This window comes from Magnolia sinica, chromosome 1, assembly GCF_029962835.1.
Source record: "Magnolia sinica isolate HGM2019 chromosome 1, MsV1, whole genome shotgun sequence".
Taxonomy (NCBI): Eukaryota; Viridiplantae; Streptophyta; class Magnoliopsida; order Magnoliales; family Magnoliaceae; genus Magnolia; species Magnolia sinica.
Window position 1 is genome coordinate 95,844,428 of NC_080573.1, and position 18,368 is coordinate 95,862,795.

At 39.0% G+C, this 18,368-nt stretch overlaps 1 protein-coding gene across 3 annotated transcripts in view; it reads right to left on the reverse strand.

The window, feature by feature from the left end:
* Positions 1-17,636, reverse strand: part of LOC131251969 (UDP-D-apiose/UDP-D-xylose synthase 2) — a 90,759-nt gene extending 73,123 nt beyond the window's left edge. The window contains exons 1-9 of one of the 3 annotated variants that reach the window (XM_058252947.1): positions 17,147-17,620; positions 16,903-16,995; positions 16,686-16,793; positions 12,137-12,251; positions 11,916-12,049; positions 11,732-11,833; positions 11,550-11,642; positions 8,085-8,220; positions 4,556-5,141 (exon numbers count right to left, since the gene is read on the reverse strand). In XM_058252947.1, the coding sequence (XP_058108930.1) occupies positions 5,026-5,141; positions 8,085-8,220; positions 11,550-11,642; positions 11,732-11,833; positions 11,916-12,049; positions 12,137-12,251; positions 16,686-16,793; positions 16,903-16,995; positions 17,147-17,428 (1,179 nt within the window). In that variant the 5' untranslated portion in view covers positions 17,429-17,620 and the 3' untranslated portion in view covers positions 4,556-5,025. Of the gene's footprint in view, positions 1-4,555; positions 5,142-8,084; positions 8,221-11,549; positions 11,643-11,731; positions 11,834-11,915; positions 12,050-12,136; positions 12,252-16,685; positions 16,794-16,902; positions 16,996-17,146 lie in introns of those variants that run through there. The other 2 variants (XM_058252948.1, XM_058252951.1) reach the window with 2 other exon arrangements.
* Between the last annotated feature and the right edge of the window lie 732 nt (positions 17,637-18,368).

Consider the following 18,368-nt stretch of genomic DNA (forward strand, 5'->3'; position numbering starts at 1 on the left):
CACGATCACTTTTACACCCTAGCGACATCAGGGTTGTAGCCTCTACAGACATATTGTGGATGGTTGGATTCGATACTAAAAATATTTGTTCCGCTATGGATGTCCTTAGGTGAAGTCCCAAAACCTCTGTGGTATCAGTAGGATGCTTCAACGTCGAGACCGAGTGAATAACATGAGCGCTCGAGTGTCAAATACCAATAGGTTGTGTCTCTTACTATGTCAAGGTCGTTTGAAAAGGGGTGTGACCTTATCCACCTGGGAGTAGGGCACTGTAAGCTAGGTTGAGTTTGACCATCTCGTAAATGGGTCAACTATCGATGAGCCGAGTGAGCATTTGCATACCACTGACGAGGTAATAGTGATCAGGTCTTTTCCACTCACTTGGTCATGCACGTGATGGGGAGGCAACCAGTGTTGTAGTGCACTAGACACCGTTGACGTTTTCAGTGATGAACTGTTATGATATGTGGACTAACTGAGGATTGACATGTTTGCATTGCATCTCTAGCATATGACATTTGGTCATGTAGGCCTTACATTGCATAGCCTTGGTATGGCTAACATCATTCATGGACTTGTCAGCTTAGCCCTCCATCATCTTCCGCATACTTTGATATCTGTATTATTGTCTTATGCATTGTGCATGTAAACAAACACTCTACAAAGCTTCGCAGGAGGCTTATGCGCGTTTGTTTACATTGTAAGTGATGCTAGGACGTATCAGCAACATTGGGTCTGGAGCATGAGTCTATTCTTTTGAGTTTTGATTATATCTTGTATTTTCTTTTCAGCACTATACTCAAAGATTATATTAGTGGATATGTGTTGATGATGTTGTTTTGTAACTTGGGTACACTTGTGGTTATGCTCCTTTACAAAAAAAAAAAAAAAATCACCCTTAAAATCCTCTTTGTAGGATTCCATGAATGTAACCTGACGTATGAAAGCTGGGAGCTAAGAATGGGATACTATGAAAGCTGTTGGCACTGAAATTGACAGCTGGAAATTTAGTGAGCCCGAAAAAAAAAAAACCCTTAAAATCCTCTTTGTAGGATTCCATGAATGCAACCTAACTTATGAAAGCTGGGAGCCAAGAATGGGGTACTACAGAAGCTGTTGGCACTAAAATTGGCAGCCGAAAATTTAGTGAGCCTGGTTCTTAAGTTTGAGGCATGACAGGTCCTACCTTCCCATCCGATCAAGTCTCTGAAGGTTGTGAGATTGCCTAGGGACAATTTTATCGAAGCATAGCCAAAGGTTTGAAGAGTAGTTTGGTCTCAATTCAAGTGGGGCAACTATACCTAGCAAAAAGGGATTTACATCGTATAGTAATAATGCGAGCTCGCCCACCCACCATAGAAACTTAGGTAGTGGGTGCTAGAGCGCACAAAGAAACACATGGGCTAAGAAGATGAATTTGGGCAAATAACCGTAGTCAAAGACTCTTCATCTTGGACCTGAACATAAAATTCTCCCATAGCAAAGTTGCAGAACTTAACCAAGACCAAAACAAAAAAGATGCAAGCGTTTGTCTCTAGGCCCCTGGGCATCTGCCACAAAAATCGCACACTTGATAACTCTATAGGGAGAGAGGTAAAATAATCCAACTATGCTGGGATTAATTTCAGCGCAAGTATGTATCCACCCATCTTGAGAGTTAGCAAGCTTGTCTAGTCGAAAGGTGGCTAGTGGACTGGAAAGTAAGAGGTTGGGAGATCTCAAGCAGATGAAATTGGCCTTGAAGCACAAAGCGCAACATTATGACCCAGGAGAAAGATAATTCTAACTCTAATGTTCTCCTAAATGAATCTGATGATGCATTCCTTAGGAAGGAATTTATGGTTAAAAGTATGGTTAAAGCAAAGCTTGCTAATTAGCGTACCAAGTGGGTCCACGAGACTTTCCACAAACTAATGGACAGATTGTAAAAGGGTTGGACTTAAGGAATAGGGGCAATATTCTCAAGTTCAAAAAATGCACCTAATTTTCCTTCCACATCCCTCGTAGAACGTAAAAGTTTTTTTTTTTTTTTAATAAATTTTATTAATCCCAAAAAGCCAATAGGCCAAAAATTATAAGAAATGAAGAAGAGGAGGAGACTCATAACTTAGCCCGAAGCATCAGAAAAACGAAAGAAAATAAATAAAATAAAAGAAAGAAAGAAAGCTCGAGAGGGAGAGAGAGTCCCATTGGAACCCAAAGTTGCAACTCATTGGAAACTGGAGAAATGTCCAAAATTCAACCAAGGGTGCAATCCTACGATTTTCAGCGTTGTGGTCCGCTGAGTTTTCAATCTACCCTGTTTTTGAAGTAGTGTCCTAACATGAACGGGCATATAATGGATAAAACAGGTGTGCCACAACAAATATTATGGTGGGCTCCATATAGCCTTTCATTGTAAGGTCCATCTCATCAATTCGGCTCACAGAATTTCATTATAATAGAGAAAGATATAGTCCATTCAAATGCATCCACAGTCTGGATGTTTGGGCTGCATAGTCATACATGAGTGCAACATGCAGATGAATTACGACAGTTTCCAAAATGACAATGATTTTTCGGCCAGGTCCAACCATGAACTGTTCTTATTTATTCCTATTTCCTAAGCAAAGCCAAAGTTGGGGAATCCTCCATGGTTAGGGGACTGCAACTCACTCGGACTGGCTCGGCCAGTCTAGAATGAAGTCGCTCAGGTCCAGTTGAGTCCTTAGTCGATTCACACAGACTCATCCCGACTCCTATAACCATGTGGTGATGTGTCAACTGTCAAGAAAAAATCTTTATTTATTTATTTATTTTAATTACCAACTGAGGGACCAAAGGCCCCGGAGATTGCACCATGACATGCAAAGGGGCTAAAAGAAGGAAGTGGCTTTAATTTTTCCATTTTCATATTTGCCAGATGATAAAACCAAATAACACTTTTTTTGCAACGCAACACCTAACGCTTGGTTGGCTATAATGAGAAATTACTAATTCTTGGAAATATCTTGAGATTAAAATTTTAGGAAGATGAGGCTCAAAGCTATCTCCAAACAAGGACGGAATTGGGATAATGGGAAAAGATGGACACGCAACAGTAACTTGCACTGGCACACTTGGTCGTGGATGTTTCATAAGATCAGGTAGGCTGCATTGTGCACCTTTCAACCCAAAAAACATGGCAAAACAGCAAACGGCCAAAAAGGGCACGGGAAATGTTTGTGTTAATTCAATTTCGACTATAAAAATAGAGTAAAAAAATATCGTAAAAAACATAAATGCCAAAAATTCGGATTTAATATTGTTTGGACTATAAACGGAATTTAAAAAAAAAAAAAAAAAAAAAAAAAGCCTGCTACATTCATATATATATATATATATATATGTGTGTGTGTGTGTGTGTGTGTGTGTGTGTGTGTGTGTGTATTAAATATAAATAAAGTTTAAAAAAACAAAACTTTAATTAAAATAACTAAAATAATTATAGTTACCATGAATAATGCACATATATTTTACCATGTAATGCCTTGATGATTAGAAATTATATTGGAAGTCTTTATGATGGATGAAATTACAAAAATGCACTCATCCAACTTTTTTCCTTTAAAAAGTAGTGAAACTCGAGACTTGTGTGGCTATGTGGTATGTATACAACGTATGCATCCCACTATGCTAATAACAAGAACAAAAAATAAAATAAAATCAGGCCAATCAAATCATCAAATTGGCTACATGAATTCGAATATTTTGAGTAATGTATATATATTTTTTATGAATTGGCCCAAGATTGAATCTGTCATATATTTTGTTTGTCTAATAATCACATCAGCACATATCTATCGGCCGATTGGATAATAGACACATACCACATGGCCCCACAATTCTTGATTCCCCACTTTGTAAAGAAAAATTAAAGGAAGACACTAGTATAACTTCTCCAAAGAAGGAATATCAGATCCTTGGGCACCATTTGGTAAAATCAAAATCCAAAATCTTAGAGGAATCCTGAGGTAAAAACCCCCATTTTTCTAATCTTTTTAAGTATGATAAATTAATACAAGTTTCTTTTAAAAAACTATAGAGTTTAAAATGGAATTATGCTAACAAGGGGCAGGCCACACCATAAAAACAGTTGGGTCGGGGACATCATCCATTAGAATTGTGTACAGCCTGCCGTGGGATTCCTAAAAAATCACGCTATTCCAAAACTAAAGCGGGCTGTATTTAGAGGCTATATGTATATAATTTTATATTGTTCCCTGTGGGGTGGCCCACCTGAATGTTGAATCAGCCTGCTTTTTCAGATCAAGGCCAAAACAAAGGGTGTTGTGTACCTGATAGACAGGGTCAGATCGATGTAATGCAGGTAAAATTGTTTCATCCCCTCCGATAGAGGTAGGCATCTGTCCTGTATAACTACAAAATCAGGAAAAAGTTTTCATTTCAAGTCCTCGAGCTCCTCTCAGCACAACATACAATTACGAGTAAGTTGCATTTCTGTACAAGGATTCCAAAGCAAAAACAAATGGATCTCAGCATAGCATGATCATTTCTATATTCCTCACCAAGAAACTCAGAGCAAAACCATTCTAGAAATTTTGTGAATAATAGAGAAAATAAAAGAGTCAGCTTCCCAGCAAGACTACGGATTTTGCACAGAATTTAGAATGGAAGTAAATAAATAAAGGTGTGCCCTTTAATGGATGAAACAAAAATTACAGGCTGGTCGAGAGTTCACTACAGATGAAAGACGAGAGAAAAAGCAAAACAGCAAATAACAAGAGGCTTCTTTCTAATGCCCCAAACCAGCCAGCCCCTCGTTGCTGCTACTACAAAACGACATTAGAATTGGATATATCCCCAAGGTCCTGCTTTCTCGATACTTATAAATTATAGCAATACAGACATTACCTGGGCCATCAGCGGTGATTGGCAAATGGCCACCGATGCCAGAAACATATATGAATAAGCAAGCAGTATCACATGGTTTCTTCAAAAAATCGGGCCTCCCAACATTTACTTAAAACTACTGCATTTTAGCTTCTAGCTGGATGCAACCGGCTTCGAAGTCAGCTGCTTGATGGCCTCGGCGTATGTCCTGTGTTGGTAAGTCAGTGTTGATTCCAGCAGGTCCCACAGCGACGTCTTGGGATTCCAACCTGCATCATCACAAGGCAAAGTAATATTTGTTGCTGTAATTTTCATTGTCCAAATTATTAAACCAACTCAGTAATTGGCCTCTCTCTAGAGAGAGAGAGAGAGAGAGAGAGAGAGAGAGAGAAACTTTATGAGAACTTTTGGCCTGATTCAAAAATCTAGTGGGCCATAGCAAAATGAGAGGTAATCAAGGGCCTGGGGATTTCCACTTTACTATGGCCTAACAAATTGTTCGATGAGGCCTAAAAGTTAGCCCAGCGGGTTTCAAGAGGTGACTTGTCTAGTTTGCTGTCCGAATTTTGTGCCCACATCACATGTCAAAGTTCTCACAAAGTTCCCATGAGAACTTGTTACATGAGAGCATTTTTTGTGTGTGTGAGGAATGATCATATAGTGCTGGCACTACTGTAACCAGTGTTTGGTGTATCGGTATCATTACGTATACTGCTGACTGGGGATACAGAAACATGTATAGATATCTGCCGAAACCAGGAAATGTATCGGTGACTCAAGGAAACATTGGGAAAAACAATGGAGTTTTCAATGAAACTTCAAGAGTCGCTAAAAGACATAGTTGGATATTTAGGAATGAAAATTGCAGAAAAGGATCACACATGATAAGTTTCCATTAAATAAGAACCTAAAAAGCATGTGTTGGCTTTAGAAAAAAAAATCAGTACAATCATAACCAAAATGAGTGCATACATACATACAAAATCAGTACAATCGTAACCAAAATGAGTTCATACATACACACATGCATGATCCATCCATTCATCCAACCATCCATCCATACATACATGTGTCCATCCATGCATACATACACTAGCACATACATCCATCCATGCAAGCACACACGCACAGCATCCATCCATCAATCCACACGCACACGCGCGTGCGCACACATAGGATCCATCCATCCATCAATCCACCACACACACACACGCATGCGCGCACACATAGGATCCATCCATCCATCAATCCATGCATGCATACTTACACATTCATGGAAATATTTTTTGAAAATGGAAAATTAATTTTTTATAATTGATTTATTTTAAAATATTTATTTACTTTTTAAATGGAAAAATACATCCATGCATTGGAACCAATCAATCATGAACATGTAATCACAGGGGAAAAAAAATTAAAGAAAACCGATATCTAAAAATATAACTTGAAATTATTTTTTAGATATTATACATTTATTTTTAATTATTTTTCAAATTTTAAATAATTAAAAATGTGAAAAATCTAAAAAACTACATGAGATGATAGATCTGCCAACTCTCATCAACAGATAAAAATTTTGGGTCATCAATTACTTAAGGCGAAAAATGGGAAAAATGTGAAATTTACCCAATTTTCCGAGTTTTGAATCCAAAATCTTCGGATTTTCAACTCAAATCCATGTCAATGCATAAGAATCACGCATAGACATGGATTTAAAGTGAAATCCATGAAAAAATTAAAGAAAAACAACCATTATAAGGCAATAATTTTTTACTTATTAGTTCAAGCTCATTGAGCTTTTGATCCACGATTTCTCTCTCAAATGGGAGATTCGATCCACAAGGAATTAAAATGAGGTGCCAAAATCCCACCCATCATGAACACCCTCCCACATTAGTCCTGAAGCCCAAAAATCATGTCAATCCAAAACTCAAGTGAGCCACACCATAGGGAACAGTTGGGAGGGGATGCTGCCATTAACAAAAACCTTCCAGATTGTGCATGGGGGCCACCATGGTGTGGGTTTGTTTATCTTTTTGACATGTTGGTGGTGAAAGTAAAAAGCACTGAGAAATGGAGAAAATCGTGAAAAGATGGAATAAAAAAAAGAAGAAGAAAAAACAGAAGTTAAAACAAATTGCCAAGAGAATTCACAGGAAATTCACAGTCCAAAGTAGCAGCATTCATGATCTCGGACTGGCGTTTGTTTTCTTAGAAGGGAAATTTTATTAAGATTTGAAAGAACAATTTCTAGGGTTTTGGATAAAAGGACCTTAAAAAGCAAAATACTGATTCACCTTGCAGGTTCACTAATTTTTATTAAAGATGGTGATGAGAATGATTAGTATTCAGATCCAACAAAGGTGGGGCAACCTGGCAAGGGAAACCAAATGAGTAGGAGAAGAATAAAGCAACGACTAGAGTATTTGAAACGTAAAAGGATGTTTGTCAAGGGGATGCGCAGGGAGGAAGTATATGCTAGTCAGCCTTGTCTCCTAAAAATTGATACACACCCCAATCAAAGAGGAGAAAAGAGAGGCAGAGAGAAAAGGGAGACAGCAAGGAGTGACAGAAAGATAAGACTGTTTTTCCCTCTTTTAAAACTTGGGGAAGTTAAAGAAAAAACAGCCTGAGTAAATCAATGGATCTCCAAATCCCCCCTTAAAGCAGTGTTATTACATTATATCAAATTCAGGTGCCAGTTCCCTGCCATACTAATTTAACTCGAGTAACACCCGAGTTTATAAGCATTGAGATATGCTGTTATGACATGCGCTTCTCATGAAAGTTATATGGCGTGTCATCCCTAGTGTGCACGTGGCAAACATGCATGTTGATCAAGACCATGCATCTCTGGAAGGCCACCATGTAGATGGGCTACAGTGCAAGAATCATAGCAATTGGACATCGCTAAAAAATCTGAGGGCCGTGAGCAAGCTCATTTATCAAATTAACTATATCCATTTTCCACACCATTGATAATGGCTACACGTCCAATCAACTAGTCTTCTGCATATAGAACATCAAGGCGATGACTCATCAAATCGACAGTCCTGATCCCCTTGCCCACGTGCCATGTATGCAATAGAGACATTTTGGTGCACTTCGTGGAACTCCAAGAAGCACGTGCATAGTTGCAGCATACCCCCAAATATCAATGCTTCTTTTATCCAACAAATAAATAACCAAGCTAGAGGCGAACACAGTATTACCGAGCTGCCTGTTGATGATAGTCATGTCTGGAATTCGTTTGTCACTGTCATCATATCCTTCACCATAAAACTCTTTGGAGCTCACATCAATAGTTGGCACCTCCAATGCAGGTTCTCCACTTACCTTCGAGTACACCTGACCAGAGATAAGAACTTACTGGTTAAAAAGGGCTAGAAGCAAACTGCTCACGATTAAGGGCCAGTTTGGTAAAACTTAATTCCTGCATGAAAAAGGTTTTTTTCAGTGATTTTTCCAAATTCAGATCGTTTGGTAAACCTAAAAGTTTAAGTGCTTATTTTGAATTTTCACTAAAAACGTGGGTTTAATTTTAAGATTTCTTCTCTTGACTTAATGCTTAACATGAAATGCAGTAAATCGTTTTGAGTTAAAATATCTTTTTTTAATGACAACACTACCCTTATTTTAATTTGGGTGAAAGCTTTCAGGAGTGATTGTGTGGAGGCTCTGTTAACGTGGTAAAGTTCATTGGGCCCATCATGATTTATGTGTTATTTCCACTCTGTCCATCCATTTTGCCACATCATTTTAGGGCATAAGCTAAAAATTGAGGGAGGTAGACCCAAAGCTCAAGTGGACCACACCACAGAAAGTTGTGGGGATAATGATACCTCCCGTTGAAACCTTCCTAAGGCCCACCATGATGTTTATTTGCAATCCAATCCGTTCATAAGGTCACACAGACCTGGATGAAGGAAAACCACAAATATCAGCTTGATCCAAAACTTCTATGGCCCCCAAGAAGTTTTCAACTGTAGGTAGGCATTTAATCTCCACTAGTTTCTGTGGTGGTCCATTTGAGCTTTGGATCTGTCTCATTTTTAGGCTCATGACAAAAAATAATATGACAAAATGGATGAACAGTGTGGATCTAAACACATGCATCATGGTGAGCCCATAGAACTTTGCCATGTCAACATGTTGCCAAAGGAGGTGTGATGCAGGACAATTAACCACTTGCTCTAAAAGCTCGAACTGTTAGAGCATAGCAAATTAATCCCTTTATCTCATAGCCCAGGCCCCAAATCCATGGGTTAGGTACTCGGCCGAACCCTCCTCGTGAACCCCAAATTTATGGGTTCCACCCCCTCATGGGCCCCAAATCGATGGGCTCCGCCTACACGGGCCCCAAATCCATGGGGTATGCGGGCCACCCACCCCGAGTGTGCCCCTGCATCCCACAAGCCACATCACTCGAGCCTGGTGTGAAAATGCCCCCGCATTAATTACCTCCGGTGAGGAGTCTCAAACACGAGACCTCCCACTCTGATACTAATTTGATGCAGGACAATTAACCACTTGCTCTAAAAAGGTGCTATGTCATAGCTTCCGCAATCGGATGCAAATTTCATGCAAAAGCCTATTGTAGGAAGTCCTATGATGGGATGTTAGGTGGGACCCACCGTAATGTTTGTGAGAAAACCCACCTCGTCAATCCGTATTGTGAGCTCATTTTAGGACGTGTCCAAAAATGAGGTCGACCCCAAACTCAAGTTGGCAACACGAGAGGAAATTCAATGATCACAGTTGAAACATTTGTACGGCCACAAGTTTTGTATCAGGCTAAGTTTTTAGTTTTTTCACTTCATCCCAGTGGGAATAACCTTATAAATGGTTTGGATGGCACATAAACATCAAGGTGGAGTCCAGGAAGGTTTCAATGATAGGCATTTCTTTCCCTAATTTTACCTCTCATGTAGCCCACCTGAGTTTTGGATCCCTCTCATTTTTTGTCGCGTGACCTAAAATGAACTCACAAAACGGATGGACGGGGGTGGATTTATCCAAAACATCACGATAGGCTCCATATAGCATTCCCGCACAGGAACTTCCTGGGAAAGCAATCCGCATCTTTTGCAATAGCCAGGAGCCAATTAGCTGTTATGCAGGTTACACATTAGTGGGTATTGTCATGACCGTGGGGCCCACCTTGATAAATATTTTATATCCACGCCTTCCATCAGTTTTTCTAGCTCATTTTAGTGCATGGTCCCAAAATTAAAGCATATCCAAATCTCAAGTAGACCACACCATAGGAAAACGTGAGGATTGAAAGTCCACTGTTGAAACATTCCTAGGACCACAAAAGTTTTGGATTAGGCTAATATTTTTGTGTTTTCAGTTCATCCTAATAAGAATGACCTTATGAATGGTATGGATGGCATATAAACATCATGATGGACCCTAGGGAAGTTTCAATGGTAGGCATTTCACTACTCACCTTTTCTTGTCATGCGGCACCCTTGAGTTTTGGATCTGCCTCATTTTTTGGGCCCATATCCTAAAATGATGTGGCAAAACGGATAGATTTCATGGTTGGCCTTAGCTAGCTTCCCGTCGCACAAAGTTCCTACGAGGACTTTATAAGGCATTGGGCATACATTGCATAGTGTATAACACACCACCAAGTTCAGTAGTGTGATCATGTGGCAAGGTTCTGTAGGCCCACCATGATGTATGTGTTATATCCACATAGTTCGTCCATTTTGCCACATCATTTTAGGGCATGAGCCAAAAAATGAGGCAAATCTAAAGCTCAAGTGGACCACACTACAGAAAGCAGTGGAATCAAATGCCTACCATGGAAAACTTCTTGGGGGCCATAGAAGTTTTGGATCAAGCCGATATTTGTGTTTTCCCTTCATCCAAGTCCATGTGACCTTATGAACAGGTTGGATGGCAAAAAAAAAAACATCACAGTGGGCACCAATCTTCTAATCTAAGGAGATTTATAAGTAATGGTCTTTATCTTTGTCGCACTTATAGAGTGGTTCATATTCAACAGGCAATATCACATAGTTCATATCACTCACTTGTTGTGCTTGTCTCATAGTGACACCAATTAAATGGTTATGATTATTCTATCGAGAAGAAAATAGTTCATGGTCCATCAATGGTCTGAGACCTGTTTCACCAAGCGCTTTGATCATAGAATTAAAGGCAACAAACAGTGTAGAAACTGGAGACCTAAACGTATAGTGCATATCCCTAGGATGAGTATATCTACTTGCCTCCTTACACAATAATTCATGTTACTGGACGTTGCAAGCATAAAAGATCCATACCATTCATTCACTAGCTTTATTTGGTGTGAAGATTATTAAAATTTTGATCAAATGGTGCATAGGTATGCTAAATTTGGTAGCATGACAATAACAGCTTCGTTTTATACTCTACAAAATATAAAAATTGAGATAATAAGGGCAAATATGATAAATTGTTAATTTTCAGACTTTTTTTTACCTATTTTTACCAATTTTTTTTTTTTAATGAAACAAGTGCTTATTTTCAGATATCAGTACTTTTTTAGACAAATTACCAAATGAAATTTTCAGTACTTAACTAAAATTCAGCATTTTAAGTTTTCAGAACTTAAATTAATTTTCAGACATTATTTTTCAGTTTACCAAACGACACCTAAATCTTGCTGCTGCTTGCTCACATACCTCTGTCATCATTTCTGCAAGTTGCTTCACCGTGACTTCATTGTTAGGATTGCCCACATTGAAAATATGACCATTGGCTCTTTCTGGATTTTCCTGAGGAAATCGGTTGCATTAGTCATGTGGCTTCATTAATTGGTTGCAGGAAGTGGTGCAGCAGAGGAAGAAGAAGAGGTTTCACATACAATCATCAATAAAACAGCTTCAATAGCATCTTTGATATAAACAAAGGTTCTTTGTGATTGGCCACCATCTACAAGCTTAAGTGGCTCACCACGCAGGAGATTCTGCAGTGGAAAGAAGTTAGAATCTTCGGGAAAGAATAGCATGACAACTTAGGATGCCACCTCTACAAGAAACACAACTTACGTTACTGAAACATGCCAGAACCCTTGGAACACCCTCGCTTGGACCATCAACGCCAGGTATGAAATCCATTCTTGGTCCAATCCAGTTGAAAGGTCTCACAATGGAGAATTCAAGACCATTTTCCGCACCCTCAGCTACAATCATTAAACCAAAAAAAAGTTAGGGCAGGATGCCCATAAATGCATGTCAAAACCAGAGCCAGGTCAGTAAAAGACCTTTACCATAAATTAGCCTTTCAATTAGTTGCTTCGCACATGCATAAGACCATCTCTGTTTCTCAATAGGACCAAATATGCAGGGAGAGGCATCTTCTTTGAGGACATAGAAAGAAGGGTCCTATTCCATCAGAAAAAAAAAAAAAGAAAGAAAGAAAGAAAGAAGACCAATGACATGAAGATCAGAACTAATATCAGATGGTTCAGCAAGCTGGATCAGGTAAATCTCTTATAACAATTATGACAATAAACAAAAACATAACTGATCAACAATCAGAAATTAGCATAATTTCTACCTGTATATTTCTAATCGCCATTGTTTATGTTAATAAAAATAAGGATAAATTACAAAGTACCCTTGGATATGCAACGAATAGCATTTTAAATCTAGGACTTAAATGCAAATCATTCATCCGACTGGCACTCCACTCCAAAATTGGCAAAAACTTATCAGAGTGATCATGCAACCAAAACAGATCACAATGACAAACAATCTGCTAGATCTCTTCATAGGGAACCACGAGAGACTTCCACAATCAAAACTGTGCTGAGAGAATTTCCCACAATCTAGAGGAAGCTAGTGGTGACCTCCTCAACAAACTCAAGTCTAAACCCTCTTAGATTGATGAGACTTGCATGTAGAAACCTCAGCTTTGATTGCATTAATGATGAATGGCTAGCATGGACAGTACAGCTTAACCCTATTCATCAGCACAAACACCCTAAAAACCAAATCAGCTTCCAATACATATTTTTTGTACCCCCAACTAAATTTAGCCTCAACCACTCTACAGATGCTGCCTTCTAAATCTATCTGATTAAGGAATCATAGGGCCAGCAACTCCATTTGACACTTCTAGAGTTTGTGCAAAATTTAACAGGAACTCTTTAAAGAAATTTAAAAGAGAGAGAGAGAGAGAGAGAGAGAGAGAGAGAGAGAGTATAATGACTCGGCTTTTATATATATATATATATATATATATATATATATATATATATATATATATATATAAAGAGAGAGAGAGAGAGAGAGAGAGAGAGAGAGAGAACTCAACTGTTATTAGAGAGCCCACCAAAGGACAGGAAAAGAATACAACCCAAGCTAAGCAAGAACTAGGAAAAAAAATAAGCAGACTTTGCTGCTTTGACATAAGAGGCCCATTCCGACATAAAAGTCTAATCATATTTCTAGTTCCCTCTAAAACACTGGAGAGGCTCCTAACATCCCATAAAAATGAATATAGCTCTCTTATTTCCAGCCATCTACACAACAAGTTCTGAATAATCCCCCAAGTGTCTGTAGCGATTAGAAATCCTCCATGATACAGCAGGTGATGACTTCTATGAACTCTGAAGATAGATTAATGAGCACTGCTGATGTGAGCTCATGGTGTGATAAAGGCTGTGGGAGCCCCAACATTTACATAAAAGAAAATATTCCAAGTGTATTTTAGAATGAAAGCAACCCAACCAAAATCGAACACAATTTCCCCATGTAAGTCACACCCTCAACGAGCACCTAAAAGTAGACCCAGTGGCCTCAATGCCATAAAATGAACAAGTGGGAGAAATTTGATTGGTAACATACTCCATGAGATCAAGAAGAAGGCCATGCATTCTCCCACAAGACATTACAAAACATACAAAGAATATTGGACAAAAGATACAGCAGACCATTGCGCCAAGAACCTTTTTGTAATACTTTGAACAGAATAACATGACACTAACCCTGAGAAATCTTGAATATAAGAACCAACTGAAACGTGTGAATCCAACAACTACTATTGAACTACCATTTACCAGAAGAAGTGTGAAAAACAAGAAACCAATAACCCAAGGATGCATTAGAATGCAAGGGATCCCCTCAAAAACAAATCCCACAACTAAGAATAACTTTTGAGGAAGGTCAACCACCATAAGCCCCAACTAAAGTAAGTTGGAACTCCTCATAGCCATGATAAAGTAAAAAATAAAACATTTACTCATGGATAGTGGTTGAGATTAGAAGCTAAGGTTTCTTGGACTTTGCTTGTAGGAAGATTTGAGGATAACAAGGAAACCAGCTTTGTGGTTTTATGAATGAAATTCCTATGATATGAACCTTATGCCCTCGTGGTGTATGTTTTTGTGGCTATATGGAAGCCTTTCCTTATAAAAAGATGCAAGGAGGAGAAATTGTGAGGTACAAATAAAAGATTTGTGTTCCTATGATTTGGAGCTCCTATGATTTGAAGCTGCGATGTGCATATTGTACCTTATGCAGTTTACCTTGTAAGTTTGTGGCTTCTATAGTTACCCTTGCAATTTTGGTTAGAAGAATGCATCTAGTGGATGAAAAAAGAAAACCCTCCAGCCTACATGTTCAATAGGATAAATTCTTCACTAGCCTGATGCTCACTGGTCATCCAATGGTTTAAATTGATGCAATGCATGGAGAGTCATCATTTGATCAAAAGATTAAAAAGAAGAAAAAGAAGAAGAAGAAGAAAACAAAAACAAATATTGTTAGTGAATAAGTTCCTGTTTGACATTGGTTTAAAAAAAAAAAAAAAAAAAAAAAACAATTTTGAGTGATTCTAATGACCAATGCCACTTAATTAATTGTTAAGTGTGCTTGGCTAGTGACCGGCGTTAATTGCTTATGAAAAAGCAATTAATAAAAATTACTATTTTCAGAAGTGACTTGGAGATGTTTGCATGAGCGCTTTTGTGCTAAACAGGCAGATATAATTTGAGGGGGCAGAACACATCTCAGATCTATGAGCATACAACACGAGTATCAGAAATCCAGCCATTCATTAGGGAGGAGGGTGCACTTTGAACATGCCACATACCAAAAATCAGGGTAGCAAACTCATCGAATGAGCGCGACACATGTATGTTGAATATGGATTGTTGGATTTTTCCTAATATCTAGTTTTTCTTACACAAGTTTGACCTGCCTAATCAGCAGAAACATTATTTTTGGTCCATGGTGCGTTCATGGTATACCCTACCTAATTAATGGCCTAGATCTACGAGGTTGCACACATTGTACATATTAAATGAAATTAAACTGACAAAACTGTAGAACCCACTGTCACTAAGCCACAGCCCAAAATAAGATTGGTTGAACAATCCCAACAGCTGATTTGTGGACACCCTTTTTAAAATGGGGCAAGGGTTTTTTTTTTTTTCATTTATGTTTTCCAACCATGTTTATTTTGCATTAGTAAATTCTCAATAAACTATTTAAGAAAATTGTGTACTAGTAATGAATTATGCACTTCCTAGAAGCAACACAAACAGGCCTTAAGATAAACGATGGTGACAATGAAATCACAAATTTTAAATGGCCAAGAACAAAACAAATATCGTCACTCCCAGTAACCATTAATATATCGTCACTCCCAGTAGCCGACATATCACAACAATCTTTCACAGATTGCAAGTGATACTTAGGCAATTCAATACAATGTTGCAAAAAACAAATAGGGGCATTTTAGAAGCCCTATTGAAACAAAAGATCCAAGATTCCTTCTTTGATGGATGCATAGTGAAACTCATATGTACCAAAGCAAAAAAGAGAACCCGCCACCCATTCATCAAAAGCAGGTGTGTAAGTTCACTAAGATCTGGTCAAATCTTCATCCACGACTACAAAATCTCAATTGAAGTTGATCCAGATGTTGATTTGGGGGAAGAAATATGGCCTTATCAGAAGGAACACCTTCCTCCAAGATGCCACCACTAGGATATTTATTAGAATCATAATCACCATGAAAGATATCAGATCCAATGGCCACTTGGTTTGCACATCCAAACAGTACGCAAATCAAGAATTATGGAAGAAACAAAACTAAGATTCCAAAATGCAGAAATAGATAGATAGATAGAGAGAGAGAGAGAGAGAGAGAGAGAGAGAGAGAGAGTTTGCATAAGTAAATTCTCAATAAACAATTTAAGAAAATTATGTACTGTTAATTAATTATGCACTTCCTTGAAGCAACGCAAACAGGCCCTAAGATAAACAATGATGAAAATGATATCAAAAATTTCAAATGGCAACGAACAAAACAAATATCGTCACTCCCAATAGCTGTTAACGTATCACAACAATCTTTCGCAGATTGCAAGTGATACTTTAGGCAATTCAATATAAGGTTGCAAAAAACATATAGGGGCATTTTGGAAGCCCTATTGAACCAAAAGATCTGAGATTCCTTCTTGGATGGATGCATACAGAAACTCATATGTACCAAAGCAGAAAAGAGAACCCACCACCCATTCACCAAAAGCAGACGGGCAAATCTTCATCCACAACTACAAAATCTTAATTGAAGTTGATCTAGATGTCGATTTGGGGAAAGAAATATGGCCTTGTCAGAAGGAACACCTTCATTCAAGATGCCAACACTAGGATATTTATCAGAATCACAATCACCATGGAGGATATCAGATCCAATGGCTGCGTGGTTTGCACATCCAAACAGTACGCAAATCAAGAATTATGGAAGAAACAAAACTAAGATTCCAGAGTGCAGAATAGATCAAGGAGAGTGAGAGAGAGAGAGACCTGACGCAGAGGGTGATCCTTGGGGAGAAAGCTTCCGATTGTCTTCCCATAAATTTCACAAGTAGAGAAATGGATTAGACGCTTGCTGTTTTCTGAGCAATACTTGACCTGAATTACAACCAATCTGCCCATCAATACCGACATCCACTCTTCGAAAGATCATTCTGCCAAGGTGAATACCACCAAGCATAGAAAGAAAAACAGAAAAAAAACGTACGACTGGAATCGCATCAATGAAATTGCTGTATATAGTATCCAGCGGGCGGGTGTTGTAATCGGCCGGAGTACAGATCGCCGCGAGATTGATAGTCTGAAAAGAAGAAAAGGGAGCAGGCGCCGCTCATTAGCAAGAATCTACAGATCTACATTACCCTAATAACAGGGAAAAAGATTCTAGCCCAAGCATCTGAAGATCTCCAAATTATCACAAAGAAGGAAAATGCGAGGGAATTGAAACATACCAGATCTGCCATCTTGATGAGGCCTTCGAGGCGAGAATCGTGCTTGATGTTGATGCGGTGGAACTGGATGCGATCGGCCCAAGGTAGGGTCGGATTGGATGGGCTAGGCTCGAGAAGGTGCTTGATCTTGTCGTTGTAGACGTCGACGGCCAGGATCTTGTGGGGCGTCTCTGCCAGCAGCTTCTCGCAGAGATGCGAGCCTATGAAGCCACCCGCTCCAATCATGCAGATGGTGATTGGCTTGATCGTACGGCCGTCCAGATCTACCCTCGAGGACGCCATTGGAGAGATGATCTCTGTCCGTTCGTTTGGAGAGAGAGAGAGAGAGAGAGAGAGAGAGAGAATCTGTGGGAATGAGAGATGAGAGAGAGCGTCGGTGGGAAAGAGAGAGGAGGATTTTGAGGGTGCCCTGCATTTAAAGCAGAGATCGGTGATACCGTTAACGTGGGAATGGGGAAGGAGAAATCTCGGTGCACTCGCTCAAGTGAACTTTGAAAGTCGCAATCGCCCCGTGTGCATGCATCCAAGGAATTCCAGAGTAAGATCGCAGTCGGTCATCAGAAGATGAAAGAAACTTTTAAACGCTGATAAGATCATTACCGTTGCAAAAATAGTTACAGAATAAAACGAACGGTTAATAGAAACTGACCCACTTTATGATCGTATCGATCTGCTTTTTGATATACAACATTATGTAAATAACTAGCGCCTGATGAGCGGTTCCTGTATTTTACACGAGTTACTTGTTCCCGTCTAAATGCATTTCCGAACTGCACTGGAAGTCTGGAACACTACATTTCGCATTTTTTTTAAATACTCTGGCGGAGTGTAATGTGCCATAATCATGCAGCAGAAAATGTACACGTGTATATATATATATATAAAAGAAAGGTTATATATGCGCAATTTGACCTATCCCGGACGCGGCGAAGCGGATGGACGCGTGGTGACCCTTCCACCACTGACCTTCATGATGGCAGTACTATGTGGGGACCACCATGATGTACGTGTTTTATCCACGCCGTCCATGCATTTTGCCCGCTTATTTTAAGTCATGAGCCCCAAACTGAATCATATCCAAAGGTCTAAGTTAACCACACCGGAGGAAACAATGGGGATTACTATGCACACCGTTGAGACCTTCTCACGGCCCTTAATTTCCATCGAGCCTCTTCATAAGGTGACATGTACTAAAAATGTAAGCTTGATCTAAAACTTATGT